The sequence below is a fragment of the Amblyraja radiata genome, chromosome 43 (genome assembly GCF_010909765.2).
Source record: "Amblyraja radiata isolate CabotCenter1 chromosome 43, sAmbRad1.1.pri, whole genome shotgun sequence".
Classification (NCBI taxonomy): domain Eukaryota; kingdom Metazoa; phylum Chordata; class Chondrichthyes; order Rajiformes; family Rajidae; genus Amblyraja; species Amblyraja radiata.
In genome coordinates, this window is record NC_045998.1 from 3,091,303 (window position 1) to 3,106,679 (window position 15,377).

The 15,377-nt window shown below is 47.6% G+C and overlaps 1 protein-coding gene across 1 annotated transcript in view; it reads right to left on the reverse strand.

Moving 5' to 3' along the window:
* Positions 1-245: 245 nt before the first annotated feature.
* LOC116968000 (myeloid cell surface antigen CD33-like) overlaps positions 246-15,377 on the reverse strand; it is a 39,101-nt gene continuing 23,969 nt past the window's right edge. Inside the window, exons 3-8 of the mRNA XM_033014635.1 lie at positions 14,275-14,356; positions 13,524-13,886; positions 12,784-13,077; positions 2,756-2,852; positions 1,716-1,782; positions 246-437 (exon numbers count right to left, since the gene is read on the reverse strand). Of these exons, the coding sequence (XP_032870526.1) occupies positions 246-437; positions 1,716-1,782; positions 2,756-2,852; positions 12,784-13,077; positions 13,524-13,886; positions 14,275-14,314 (1,053 nt within the window). The 5' untranslated portion in view covers positions 14,315-14,356. The remainder of the gene's footprint in view (positions 438-1,715; positions 1,783-2,755; positions 2,853-12,783; positions 13,078-13,523; positions 13,887-14,274; positions 14,357-15,377) is intronic.

Consider the following 15,377-nt stretch of genomic DNA (forward strand, 5'->3'; position numbering starts at 1 on the left):
TTTTTTAAAGAGATACAGCGGGGAAACAGGCCCTTCAGCCACCGAGTCCGCACCGACCATCGATCATCCGTTCACACACTAGTTCTATGTTATCCCACTATTTCATCTACAGAGGGTTAATTAATCTATGAAACCCAAGGTAGTTAAGGCTGGTGCAGCGCTCTCTCCCCATCACCTCTCCCTCCTCACCGCCCCTCCCCTCCCTCCACACCGCCCCTCCCTCCATCCTCCCTCCATCCTCCCACCTACCCCTTCCCCTGCTTGGAGTGGAACCAGAGCTCTGCGTATTCCAACCCCTCGTCACTGTGCCCGGTGTCTCCGCTGCTCAGCACCTCCCGCAGGTTGGCGTACACGACCGCTTGTTCTTCCCCCTCTCCCGATTCCCCTCCTCCTTTCAGCTCCACTGGGGCCGGCCCGTTCTCTCCACTCCCCGCGCTCTGGAAGGAAAGGGAAGCAGACGGGCAGTTGTGGGTTTAGTACAGAGCAGTGTGGCCCGGCATTTAATACAATCAGCGAGAAGGTTCACAGCTCCTGAACTCCCACAGACCCAGGTTCAGCCATGTTGTTTATGTTCTCCTCTCACACCCTCTCCCTCTCTCTCTCTCTATCTCTCCTGCTCTCTCCCACTCCCTCTCTCTCACTTTCTCTCTCTCCCTCTCCTCTTTCTCTCACTCTCTCACACTCACGCGCTCTGTCTCTCAAACTCGCAGTTTCACACTCTCTCTCTCCCCCTCTCGCACTGTCTCCTTCTCTCAAACTTTCTCTCACACTCACACCCCTCTCTCACACACTCTCACATAGTTAGATAAATCAATATTCATACCCCCCGGTTGCTAAATACTTTAATTCCCCTTCCCACACTGACCTTTCTGTCCTCGGTCGCCTCCATTGACAGAGTGAGGCTAAACACAAATTGGAGGACCAGCATCACATATTCCGCTTGGGCAGCTTACAGCCCAGTGATATGAACATTGATTTCTCTCACTTGAGGTAGCCCTGTGTTCCCTCTCTCTCCATCCCTCCCCCACCCAAGTCGCACCAGCTTCTCGTTTTCACCCAACAAACCGCTAACAGTGGCCTGTTTCCTTTATCATTGTTACTTTGTTTACATCTATCTTTCATTCATTGTTCTTTATCTCTCTCTACATCATCATCTATATAGAGTCATACATTGTGGAAACAGGCCCTTCTGCCCAACTTGCCCACACCGGCCAACATGTCCCAGCTACACTAGTCCCACCTGCCTGGGCTTGGTCCATATCCCTCCAAACTTGTCCTGTCCATGTACCTTTCTAACTGTTTCTTAAACTTTGTGATAGTCCCAGCCTCAACTACCTCCTCCAGCAGCTCGTTCCATACACGCACCACCGTTTGTGTGAAAAAGATACCCCTCAGATTTTTTTCCACCACCTTGAAACCTATGTCCTCTGGTCCTCGATTCCCCTACTCTGGGCAAGAGACTCTGTGCATCTACCCGATCTATTCCTCTCATGATTTTATACACATCTATAAGATCACCCCTCATCCCCCTGCACTCCAAGGAATAGAGTCCCAGCCTCCTCAACCTCTCCCTGTAACTCAGGCCCCTCGAGTCTCGACCGAAACATCACCTGTTCCTTCTCTCCAGAGATTCTGCCTGTTCCACTGAGTTACTCCAGCTTTTGTGCCCACGTTTGTATCATCTGTAGTTGAGATTAAATGCAAAGTTCCACTACCTGATTGGTGGCAGAGTGTGGGCAGTAGATCACATTGGTGTCTTGGTTTCCTGAAGCATCTTCCCTCCTGCAGCAACAGAAGATCACACCAAGTTTACAGCACATCAGCAAAGTCCAAGTACAAAGTTGCAGTTGTATTAGACGTTGGTCGTGAAGTCATGAGGTCATTAATGATAGGAGCAGAATTAAGTCATTCGGCCCATCAAGTCTACTCTGCCATTCAATCATGGTAGATCTAACTCTTCCTCCTCATCCCATTCTCCTGCCTTTTCCCATAACCCTGACACCCGTACTGATCAATAACCTATCTATCTTTGCCTTAAACATTTCGATTGGCTTGGCCTCCACAGCCTTCTGTGGCAAAGAATTCCACAGATTCACCACCCTAGGACTGAAGAAACTCCTCCTCCTCTTCCTGAAAGTAGTCCTTTAATTCTAAGGCTGTGGCCTCTGGCCCTAAACTCACTTTCCCACCAGTGGAAATATCCTCTACACATCCACTCTATCCAGGCCATTCACTATTCATTAAATTTCAATGAGGTTCACCCCTCATCCTTCTAAACTCCAGCTAGTACAGGCCCAGTGAGTGTCAAACACTCATCATATGTTAATCATTCTCGTAAACCTCCTTTGGACCCTCCAGAGCAAATCCTCCCTCAGATATGGGGCCCAAAATGGCTCACAACAGTCCAAAGGTCATCTGTCGCTGGCTCTGATTTGTTCTGACTTTTTCAACCTTTCAGTCTGAAGAAGGTCCCAACCCGAAATGTCACCTATTTCTGAATCCCCAGAGATGCTGCCTGACCCGCTGAGTTACTCCAGCACTTTGTACCTATCCATGTTCTCCAGAGATGCTGCCTGACCCGCTAAGTTACTCCAGCACTTTGTACCTATCCATGTTCTCCAGAGATGCTGCCTGACTTGCCGAGTTACTCCAGCACTTTGTGTCTGTGAACAGGAGTTAGCCTGGCAGAAGCAGTCATAAGCAGATGACAAAGAGATGGATTTGGAAGTAAAAATGTGGATTTATTTAAACTTACCGCAGTATATACTTGTAGATGATGAATCCAGCTAGCACAGCCATCAGTATTATCCCTGCTGTGAGCAAAACTGCCTTCCAAATACTGAAGCTTTTATCTGTAAAAACAAGAGGTGTGTTTTCAGTTTTTACAGTTTAATTTATTGTCACGTGTAACGAGGTACAGTGAAAAGCTTTTGTGTCGTGCTATCCAGTCAGCGGAAAGGCAACACATGATTACAATCGAGCTGTCCACAGTGTACAGATACAGGATAAAGGGAATAACGTTTAGTGCAAGGTTAAGCCAGCAAAGTCCGATCAAAGATAGTCCGAGGGTCACCAATGAGGTAGATATTAGTTCAGGACTGCTCCCTAATTGTGGTAGAATGGCCTGAAAACAGCTGGGAAGAAACAGTCCCTGAATCTGGAGATGTGCGTTTTCACACCAGTTCCCTTATCATGTATCTAAACACTGTAAACAGCTTGATTGTAATCATGTATGGTCTGTACACTGACTGGTTAGCACACAACAAAAGCTTTTTACTGTAGCTCAGTAAACATGACAATAAACTAAACTGTAACGTAGTCTTATAGTAGTGTATAAATCATGAGAGGATTAGATCGGGTAGATACACAGAGTCTCTTGCCCAGAGTAGGGGAATCGAACACCAGAAAAAATAGGTTTAATGTGAGGGGGAAAAGATTTAATAGGAATCTAAGGGGTAACTTTTTCACACAGAGGGTGGTGGGTGTATGGAATGTGCTGCCAGAGGCCGTTGAGGCAGAGACTATCCCAACATTTACAAAACAGTTATACAGGTGCATGGATAGGACTGGTTTGCAGGGATATGGACCAAGCACAGGCAGGTGGGACTAGTGTAGCTGGGGCAGGTTGGCTGGTGTGGGCAAGTTGGGCCAAAGGGCCTGTTTCCACAATGTATCACTATAACTCTATGAGAGGATGTTTAGACGGATATGGGCTTGTTTTCATGCGATGTCACTATGACTCAATGATATCTTGCCTGCCGCAGATGTTAGTTTCTAGTTGTTGTGCAAGACGTTGGTGAGACCGCATTTGAGGTATTGCGTCCAGTTTTAGTCACACTGCTCTAGGACGGAAGCTGGAAAGAGTGCAGAGAAGATTCATGACAATAGACAATAGATGCAGGAGTAGGCCATTCGGCCCTTCGAGCCAGGACCACCATTCGATGTGATCATGGCTGATCATCCACATTCAGTACCCCGTTCCTGTCTTCTCACCATATCCCTTGACTCTGCTATCTTTAAGAGCGCTATCTAACTCTCTCTTGAAAGCATCCAGAGAATTGGCCTCCACTGCTTTCTGAGGCAGAGAATTCCACAGATTCACAATTCTCTGGGTAAAAACGTTTCTCCTCATTTCCGTTTTAAATGGCCTACCCCTTATTCTTAAACTGTGGCCCCTGGTTCTGGACTCCCCCAACATCGGGAACATGTTTCCTGCCCCTAGTGTCCAATCCCTTCACAATCTTACATGTTTCAATAAGATACCCTCTCATCCTTCTAAATGCCAGAGTATACAAGCCCAGGCGCTCCATTCTATCAAGATATGACAGTCCCGCCATCCCGGGAATTAACCTTGTGAAACTACGCTGCACTCCCTCAATAGCAAGAATGTTCTTCCCCAAATATGGAGATCAAAACTGCACACAATACTGAAGACGGATCGGATACTTTCAAGAGAGCTAGATAGAGCTCTTAAAAGATAGTGGAGTCAAGGCATATGGTGAGAAGGCAGGAACGGGTGTCTGAATGTGGATGATCAGCCATGATCAAATTGAATGGCGGTGCTGGCTCGAAGGGCCAAATGGCCTACTCTGCTCCTATTGTCTATTGTCAAAGTACCGGTTCAACTCGTCTGCCATTTCCTTGTTCCCCATAATAAATTCACCTGTTTCAGTCTTCAAGATTCCAACTTCGGTCTGAACTAATTTTTTCCTCTTCACATACCTAAAGAAGCTTTTACTATCCTCCTTTATATTCTTAGCTAGCTTACCTTCCTACCTCATCTTTTCTGCCCGCATTACCATTTTAGTTATCTTCTGTTGCTCTTTAAAAGTTACCCAATCCTCTGGCTTCCCACTCATCTTTGCAATGTTATACTACTTCTCTTTAATTTTATACTGTCCTTGACTTCCCTTGTCAGCCACGGTCGCCCCTTACTCCCCTTGGAATCTTTCTCCCTCTTTGGAATGAACTGATCCTGCACCCTCTGTATTATTCCCAGAAATACCTGCCATTGTTGTTCCAATGTCATCCCTGACAGGGAATTTTTCCAGTCAACTTTGGCCCGCTCCTCCCTCATGGCTCCATAGTACCCTTTGTTCAACTGTAATACTGACATTTCTGATTTTCCCTTCTCCCTCTCAAATTGTAGATTAAAACATATTAATCGTCGACTAGGTGCAGCTTCTCGTAGACATTGTGTTGTCTTTGGGCCGCCAGGAAATTGTGTCCCCCCCATGTTTTAAAAGTGATTTCCGCCCATGAGAAGAGGGAGTGGCCGGGGTGAGACTGGTCCTTGATTAGGCTGCTGGCCTTGTCGAGGCAGCGTGAGGTGTAGATGGAGTCGATGGTAGAGAGGTTGGTTTGTGCGATGGTCTGTGCTGTGTCCACAACTTTCTGCAATTTTTTGCGGTTAGCACGCAACTAAAGCTTTTCACTGTACCTCGGTACACGGGACAATAAGCTAAACTGAACTAAACGAACCACAGATGCACCTTGAACCATCCCACCACAACCAGAGAGCAGTGCTGAACTACTATCTACCTCATTGGTGATCCTCGGTCTATCCTTGATCGGACTTTACTGCCTTTACCTTGCACTAAACATTATTCCCTTATCGTGTATCTAAACACTGTAAACAGCTTGATTGTAATCATGTATGGTCTGTACACTGACTGGTTAGCACACAACAAAAGCTTTTCACTGTAGCTCGGCGCACACATGACAATAAACTAAACTGTAACGTAGTCTTATAGTAGTGTATAAATCATGAGAGGATTAGAGGTCGTTGAGGCGGAGACTATCCCAACATTTACAAAACAGTTATACAGGTGCATGGATAGGACTGGTTTGCAGGGATATGGACCAAGCGCAGGCAGGTGGGACTAGTGTAGCTGGGGCATGTTGGCTGGTGTGGACAAGTTGGGCCGAAGGGCCTGTTTCTACAATGTATCACTATAACTCTGTGAGCGGATGTTTAGACGGATATGGGCCTGTTTTCATGCGTTGTCACTCTATGACAATGATATCTTGCCTGCCGCAGATGTTAGATTCTAGTTGTTGTGCAAGACATTGGTGAGACGGTATTTCAGGTATTGCGTCCAGTTTTAGTCACACTGCTCTAGGAAGGAAGCTGGAAAGAGTGCAGAGAAGATTCATGACAATAAACAATAGGTACAGGAGTAGGCCATTCGGCCCTTCGAGCCAGCACCGCCATTCAATGTGATCATGGCTGATCATCCACATGCAGTACCCCGTTCCAGCCTTCTCACCATATCCCTTGACTCCGCTATCTCTAAGAGCTCTATCTAACTCTCTCTTGAAAGCCTCCACAGATTCACAATTCTCTGGGTAAAAAAGTTTTTCCTCATCTCCATTTTAAATGGCCTACCCCTTATTCTTAAACTGTGGCCCCTTGTTCTGGACTCCCGCAACAGGAACATGTTTCCTGCCTCTAGCGTGTTCAATCCCTTCATAATCTTATATGTTTCAATAAGTTCCCTTCTCATCCTTCTGAATTCCAGTGTATACAAGCCCAGCCGCTTCATTCTATCAACATATGACAGTCCCGCCATCCCGGGAATTAACTTCATGAACCTACGCTGCACTCCCTCAATAGCAAGAATATCTTTCCTCAAATTTGAAGACCAAAACTGCACACAATACTCCAGGTGTGGTCTCACCAGTGCCCTGTACATCTGCAGAAGGACATCTTTGCTCCTATATTCAACTCCTCTAATGAAGGCCAGCATGCCATTGCCGTTCTTCGCTGCTTGCTGTACCTACATGCTTACTTTCAGTGACTGATGAACAAGATCTCTTTGTACTTCCCCTTTTCCCAACTTGACACCATTCAGATAATAATCTGCCTTCCTGTTTTTGCCACCAAAGAGGATAACCTCATATTTATCCACATTAAGTTGCATCTGCCATGCACCCGCCCACTCACCCAACCTGCTGAGGTCACTCAGCATCCTCATAGCATCCTCCTCACAGTTCACACTGCCACCCAGCTTTGTGTCATCTGCATATTTGCTGATGGTGCTTTGAATCCCTTCATCTAAATCATTGATGTATATTGAAAATAGCTGCGTTCCCAGCACCGAGCCTTGCGGTACCCCACTAGTCACTGCCTGCCATTCTGAAAGGGACCCGTTAATCCCTACTCTTTGTTTCCTGTCTGCCAACCATTTTTATATCCATGTCAGTACCCTACCCCCATTACCATGTGCTCTAATTTTGCCCACTAATCTCCAATGTGGGACCTTATCAAATCTATCAACACTATTACTAAAACTCTCATCTTGTCCTCTTCCCGTTTGCGTTGTTTTTAAATTTGCGCAAAAACGGTACCCAATATCGCTCGGATATATCGCCACCTTACTCACCGTCCTCTGCTCCAAGCGCACCAAATTTTGTTCTGATTACAAGTTATGAAGGTTTAAAAAATCGTGAGATCAGCAGATCGGTCTTCTCGCCTGTCAGTCACCATGAAGGTTACGCCACTTCTGGCACCCGCTGTTAATCATCGGGTGGGGCCCTTGTCCCTCTCAAATTGCAGATTAAAACATATTATGGTCACCACCTCCTAATGGCTCCTTTACCTCGAGTTCCCTTATGATGTCCGGTTCATTACACAACACTAAGGTGTAGGTGCGACATGTTGGTTGGTGTGGGCAAGTTGGGCCGAAGGGCCTGTTTCCACACGGTATGTGTAGGAGTCATTTATGTTTCGGCCAGCTACTGTTGGCATATTATATTAGTTTGTCTAGATATTTCTAGCGCTATTATTTTGGACACTTGGTGGCGGTCATTTGATGAATGGAGGGGTGTAACACATGTGCTTAGTGGACAGGGAATGATTCAGACCAGCTACAGGAGGTGGAGGGTACACAGTTCACATAGACAGGAAGTTACAACTTGTATGAGAATAAAGGGAACCTGGTATGTTCATATCTTTGTTTGTACAACTACTTCAATAAAGAATGACTGGAATATCTGTTCTTTTTTGGTCTGTGTAAGATCACTCCTACTTACCTGTGTAGTAATGGCAATGGAAAGTTGGACATTGTAAAAGTTAGAAATGGCCATTACAGTATGACTCTCTGGCTCTCTGACTTCCCTCGCCCATAAATGTCCTCACCTTCCATCGACAGATACAGCGTGAGCATGGCTTCCCCGTGCCGGTTTCGGACTGTGCACACGGCTGTCACGTACTCCCCTCCCGCACCCCCTCTCAGAGTGAGGGAGCCATTCACCAGATGCCCGCTTGCCACCTGCCAGATGTGGAGACGTCCGTGGGTTTGATTTCCGCTGAGGTTGGCGAGGGGGAGGCGCCAGGTGAGCTCTCCGGGTGGGTTGCACCTGGCCGCACACACACAGGTGACACTCTCAGGTGTGTGAGTGCATCCCGAATCCCGGGAAATCTCTGGCGCATCTGGAGAGGGAGGAACAAGACACGAGAGAGTTGTGAATCTGTGCGATTCTGTGCCACAGAAGGCAGTGGAGTCCAATTCACTGGATCTTTTTCAAGAGAGAGTTAGATTTAACACTTAGGGCTAAAGGAATCAAGGGATATGGGGAAAAAGCAGGACTCGGGGGTACTGATTTTAGTAGATCAGCCAAGATCATATTCAATGGTGGTGCTGGCTTGAAGGGCCGAATGGCCTACTCCTGCACCTATTTGTCTATGTTTCCAGATCAAACGCAAAATGCTGTAGTAAACTCAGTGGACAGGCAGCATCTCTGGAGAAGGAACTGCCCTATCTGCCTCCATCACTGCCCTTGGCAGCGTGTTGCAGATGCTCTCCATGGTTAAACAGTTTACCAGGGAGTACAAGTACCTTATACAAAAACCACCAGTCTGAAGAAGGGTCTTGCCCCAAAACGTTACCTATTCCTTCCCTCCAGAGATGCTGCCTGTCCCGCTGAGCTACTCAGGCATTGCAATAACCAACCTGATCTCCCAGTGGCTCAGCACTTCAACTCTTCCTCACATTCCGAATCCGACCTTTCTGTCCTGGGCTTCCTCCATGGCCAGAGTGAGGCCCACCGTAAATTGGAGGAGCAGCACCTCATATTTCGCTTGGGCAGTTTACACCCCAGCGGTATGAACATTGACTTCTCTAATTTCAGGTAGTCCCGGGTTTCTCCTCTCCTTCCCAGCTCTCCCTCAGCCCACTGTCTCTGCCTCTTCCTTTCTTCTTCCCGCCCCCTCCCCCCCCTCCACCCTCACATCAGTCTGAAGGGCCTCGACCCGACACGTTGCCCATTTCATTCGCTCCATAGATGCTACCTCACCCACGGAGTTTCTCCAGCATTTTAGTCTACTCCAGCATTTAGTGTTATATCTTCATTAAACAGGACTGATCCAAGAACTCTGAGGCCCCGTACAAGAATGGGCAGAGGATTCTGAGAAGGCTCCGCTCCTTCAACATCAGCAGCAAGAAGCTGCAGATGTTCTACTAATCGGTGGTGGCCAGTGCCATCTTCTTCGCTGCCGTGTGCCGGGGCAACAGGGCGAAGGCTGCGGACGCCAATGGGATCAACAAGCTCATCAGGAAGGCCGGCTCCATCCTGGGGCGGAGTTGATTTACAGGTTGGTCTTGGAGGGGAGGATGCTCCTCAAACTGTGGAACATCCTGGACAATACAGCTCACCCCCTCTGTGACACATTGGTCAACCTGAGGAGCACCTTCAGCAACAGACTGGTTCCACCAAGATGCAGCACAGAACGCCACAGGAGATCCTTCTTCCCTGTGGCTATCAAACTGTACAACTCCTCCCCCTTCTGTCGTAGTGTAGACTGAGACTGACTCGCCTCCCCACCACCCCCCTCCCACGTAATCTTTGCACAGCCCCCAAGCCTTTCCACTCGTCACTTTAGTTTCATATTTCAAGTATTTTGTGTTTGTGTATTTTGTGTATTTAGTATTCTCCTGGGATAAATAAAGTTCCATCGTGTCGTATCGTATTGTAAAAGTTGCCCCGCACATCTCCTTTACAATTCCCCCTCTCACCTTAAAGCTCTGCCCTCTCAACCTTGACATTTGCACCATGTGAAAAAAGATTCTGACTGTCTACCTTCTCAATGCAACATAGTTTTATATATTTCTATCAGGTCTCCCAACAGCCTTTCAACTGGGTGGTGAATCTGTGGAATTATTTGCCACAGACGGCAGTGGAGGACAAGTCAGTGGTTATATTTAAGGCAGAGATAGAGAGATTCTTGATTAGTACGGGTGTCAGAGGTTATGGGGAGAAGGCAGGGGAATGGGGCAGGGGAGGGAGAAATAGATGAGCCATGATCGAATGGCAGAGTAAACTTGATGGGCCGAATGGCCTTATTGTGCTCACATCACTTATGAACATGAATTTCAGAGAAAGTCTATCCAACCTCTTCTTTAGTTTAGTTTAGAGATACAGCACGGAAACAGGCCCTTCGGCCCACCGTGTCCACGCCGGCCAGTGATCCCCACGCACATATACTATCCTGCCCACACTAGGGACAATTTACAAATATACCAAGCCAATTAACCTACACACCTGTATATCTTTGGAGTGTGGGAGGAAACCGGAGCACCCGAAAAAACCCACGTAGGTTATGCGATGAACTTGCCAACTCCGTACCGACAAGCACCCGTAGTGAGGATTGAACCTGGCTCTCTGGTGCTGTGAGGCAGCAACTCTACCGTTGAACCACTGTTTGCCCCCCTTAAAACTCCTTATTGGTAATACTCTCTAAACTAGGCAGCGTTCTGCACCCTGACCACATCCTTCCTGTAATGGGTTGACCAGAACTGCACACAATGATTCAAATAATTTTATCTAATCTTCCTCATCTTAGAAGAGGAGAGAGGAAATATAGGAAGTATGTTGTCAAGCAGGAAAGGGTGCAGAGAAGATTCATGAGGATGTGGCCAGGACTAGAGGGCCTGAGCTATAGGGAAAGGTTGAGCAGGCTAGAACTCTCTTCCTTGGGGCGCAGGAGGATGAGGGGTGGTCTTATAGAGGTGTTTAAAATCATGAGAGGAATAGATCGGGTAAATTCACCGAGTCTCTTGCCCAGAGTAGGTGAATCGACGACCAGAGGACATAGGTTCGAGTGTGTGTGTTAGTGAATTCCAGCATCCATCATGGGCCAATAATCCATCTGCCTTTACATAGACATGACAGTGTGTGTCTACACACATTCTACAGTGAGGGTCACATCCCTCTCTGCTGTCCCATGTTCATTCTCCGCCACACACTGATAGACCCCAGCATCCTTCCCTGTCAGCTGAGGGAATTGAAAAGACTAGGCTTGTATTCACTGGAGTTTAGAAGGATCATGGGGGATCTTATAGAAACATATAAAATTATAAAAGGACTGGGCAAGGTAGATGCATGAAAAATGTTCCCAATGTTGGGTGAGTCCAGAACCAGGGGCCATAGTCTTAGAATAAAGAGGAAGCCATTTAAGACTGAGGTGAGAAAAAACTTTTTCACCCAAAGAGTTGTGAATTTGTGGAATTCCCTGCCACAGAGGGCAGTGGAGGCCAAGTTACTCGATGGATTTAAGAGAGAGTTAGATAGAGCTCTAGGGGCTAGTGGAATCAAGGGGTATGGGGAGAAGGCAGCCACGGGTTATTGATTGGGGACGATCAGCCATGATCACAATGAATGGCGGTGCTGGCTCGAAGGGCCGAATGGCCTCCTCCTGCACCTATTTTCTATGTCTATGTCCATCCACAGCTCGTTGCTGGAACGTGTTGTGTTCAGCATGACACCGATGTCTCCACATCAGATTAGACGCTGGGAAACTCTGGAGGGAGCAGAGGATCGCTGCAGAGTTTCCTTCCTTTATACTGACCCAGGAATTGTTCACATTGTCGGGGGAAGTGATTGAGAGATTCTGGGGGGCGTCTGCAAACAGGTAACATTCAGCAACCAGTTTTACGGCACTTTCGCTGATCCTTGTAAAAGACTTTAGTCTTCAGACTGTAGAGATACACTGCGGAAATAGGCCCTTCAGCCCACGGAGTCTGCGCCAACCATCGATCACACATTCACACACTAGTTCTATGTTTAGGGAAATGAGAGATATAGACGATGGTGTAGAGACATATAGAACAAAGAATGAATGATATGCAAAAAGTTAATGATGATAAAGGAAACAGGCCGTTGTTAGCTTTTTATTGGGTGAGAACGAGAAGCTGATGAGACTTGCGTGGGGGAGGGATGGAGAGAGAGGGAATGTCGGGGCCACCTGAAGTTAGAGAAATCAATATACATACCACTGGGCTGTAAACTGCCCAAGCAAAATATGAGATGCTGATCCTCCAATTTGCATTTAACCTCACTCTGACAATGGTGGTGCCCGAGGACAGAAAGTTCAGTGTGAGAATGGGAAGGAGAATTAATGTGTTTAGCAACCAGGAGATCAGGTAGGTCCTACATCTCTCTACATCATCGTCTATATTTCTCGTTTCCCTTTCCCGTAACTTTCAGTCTGAAGAAGGGTCTCGACCCGAAACGTCACCCTTTCCTTCTCTCCAGAGATGCAGCCTGTCCTGCTGAGTTTCTCCAGCTTTTGGTGTTGATTTGATTATTACGGGTGTCAGAGGATATGGGGAGAAGGACGAAGAAAGGGGTTAGGAGAGAGAGATTGATCAGCCATGATTGAATGGCGGAGTAGAGTTGATGGGCCGAATGGCCTAATTCTGCACCTATCGTCTATGACCTTATATACCAGCACTGCTAATAGATTATTGCTGTTCCTGCACAATAAACGATCTCCGTACTTACATTCCACAGTCAGTGTGAGGGTCTGCTCCGATGACACAGTTGGGTATGTGACTCTGCAGGTGAGGTTTTGCCCGTGATGTTTGAGCGCTGGGGTCAGGGACAGAACAGAAGTATATGTCAGAGTGTCACCCTGCTGAGTTACGCTGTGTGAGGCTGACGGTGGTTCATCAGCGTGGGTGACCCAGGTTAAGGCGGGGGCCGTTCCATTACACGTGGTGCTGAAGGAGCAGGTCATGTTCACAGGCTTTCCTGCCACCAATTCAGCAGGGAATATCGTGGGTTTATCTGTGAAATCTAACACACAGAGAAACAAATACTGTTAGTTAAATATCACTGGATACATCGGTTCACATCGAAACCCCAGTCCCACACGAGCAAGGATGTTTTTACAAGGTATAGAAGTGTGAAAACGCACACCTCCAGATTCAGGGACAGTTTCTCCCCAGCTGTTATCAGGCAACTGAATCATCCTATCACAACCAGGGAGCGGTCCTGAACTACTATCCGCTTCAGCAGATAGACTATACATGATTGCAATCGAGCCATTAGCAGTGTATGGATACGTGATAAGGGAATAACGTTTAGTGCCAGCAAAGTCCAATCAAGGATAGTCCGATGGGTCACCAGTGATGTCGACAGTAGTTCAACACCGCTCTCTGGTTGTGGTAGGTTGGTTCAGTTGCCTGATAACAGCTGGGAGAAACTGTTGAGTGAAAGAGTGAATTATACAGAGCACTTACCAGCAACACTGAGCTGTGTTACAGGGTGGTAGTTGCAAAGGTTTACCCCTCCGAATTCAACTCTGAAAAAATAAGGACCTGCATCTTGCTGTGTGACGTTGTCTATAACCAGGGAACAGTCGTTGTCTTTCAGGATTCCTGACAGCCGGGTCCGATGCTGAAACTTTGTTGATTCTAGACTGTGATCCCCGGAGTGGAAGGCTAGAGGACCCTTGTGCGACTCACTGTTAAACCAGATTCCAGTCCGTGGATCATTGTTCAGGATCGACGGGTATCTGTAGTGACACGGAATCCGTGCACACAAACCATTCTGCGCTGTCACAGCTCTGGGATTGTCCGCACTCCACTCTCCCGACATCACGGCTGAGGAGAGAAGGAACAATCTTTAGCAGTGAACACCCTGTCAGTTCACTGGACTTTCCACACCTTTTATCCTGCGCTGTGGACCCGGTGTGAACAGAGCGTAGTAGAGCAGCATCGTGGCGTAGTGGTAGAGTCTCCCTCCTCACCGCCCCTCCCCCAGTGCATCACTCCCTCCTCACCGCCCCTCCCCCAGTGCATCATGCCCCCTCACCGCCCCTCCCCCAGTGCATCACTCCCTCCTCACCGCCCCTCCCCCAGTGCATCATTCCCCCCTCACCGCCCCTCCCCCAGTGCATCATTCCCTCCTCACCGCCCCTCCCCCAGTGCATCACTCCCTCCACCAGTGCATCACTCCCCGTAAACACTTCTGAGTTGCTGCTGATGGTACCTTGGAGAAGGGAGAGGAGGAAGAATGATCTCCCGATCATTGTCTGATCCCAGATATCCCGTCAGTTACCCGATCTCCCGGTCTGGAAGAGAAAGTTATTGCAGTAAAACTCCAGCAACCAATATACATTAAGCAACATGGATGCAATGCTGAGGCTCTATGAGGCGCTGGTGAGGCCACATTTGGAATATTGTGAGGAATTTTGAGCCCCGCGTCTGATGAAGGATGTGCTGGCTCTCGAGAGGGTCCAGAGGAGGTTTACAGGAATGGTCCCAGGAATGAGTGTGTTTACATATGATGAGCGTTTGTCGGCACTGGGCCTGTACTAGCTGGAGTTTAGAAGAATGAGGGAGGACCACATTGAAACTTACCGAATAGTGAAAGGCTTGGATAGAGTGGATGTGGATAGGACTTTTCCACTAGTGGGAGGGGTCACAGCCGATGAATTCAACGTTCTTCTAGGAAGGAGATGAGGAGGAATTTCTTTAGTGAGAGGGTGGTGAATCTGTGGAATTTTTGCCACAGAAGGTTGTGGCGGCCCAGTCAGTGGATATTGTTAAGGCAGAGATAGATAGATTGTGAATTTGTACGGTTGCCAGGGGTTATGGGGAGAAGGCAGGAGAATGGGATTAGTAGGGAGAGATGGATCAGCCATGATTAAAAGGCGGAGTAGATTTGATGGGCTGAATGGCCTAATTCTGCTCCTATCACATGCCTGTAAATATCACCAACAGCATACGCTGCACCAACTACATTGAAGCTGTGGTCAATAAAGCAAACTGATGTCTCATCGTGCTCAAAAGATGAAGGAAGTTCAGCTTTTCTCCAGTGACTCGCACCAACTTCTCCACATGAACTGTGAAAGAACACTGTTAGGTTGCATTACACTTTGGTTTGGGACCAGCTCTGCCCAAGACCACAATAAATTGCTCAGAGCTTAGTTTAGTTTAGAGATACAGCACAGAAACAGGCTCCCACGACCCACAGACCATGCCGACCACTTCACACACTAGTTCTGTGTTTAGTCTAGAGATACAACGTGGAAACAGGCCCTTCGACCCATCGAGTCTGTGCTGACCAGCGATCCCCCGCACACTAACACT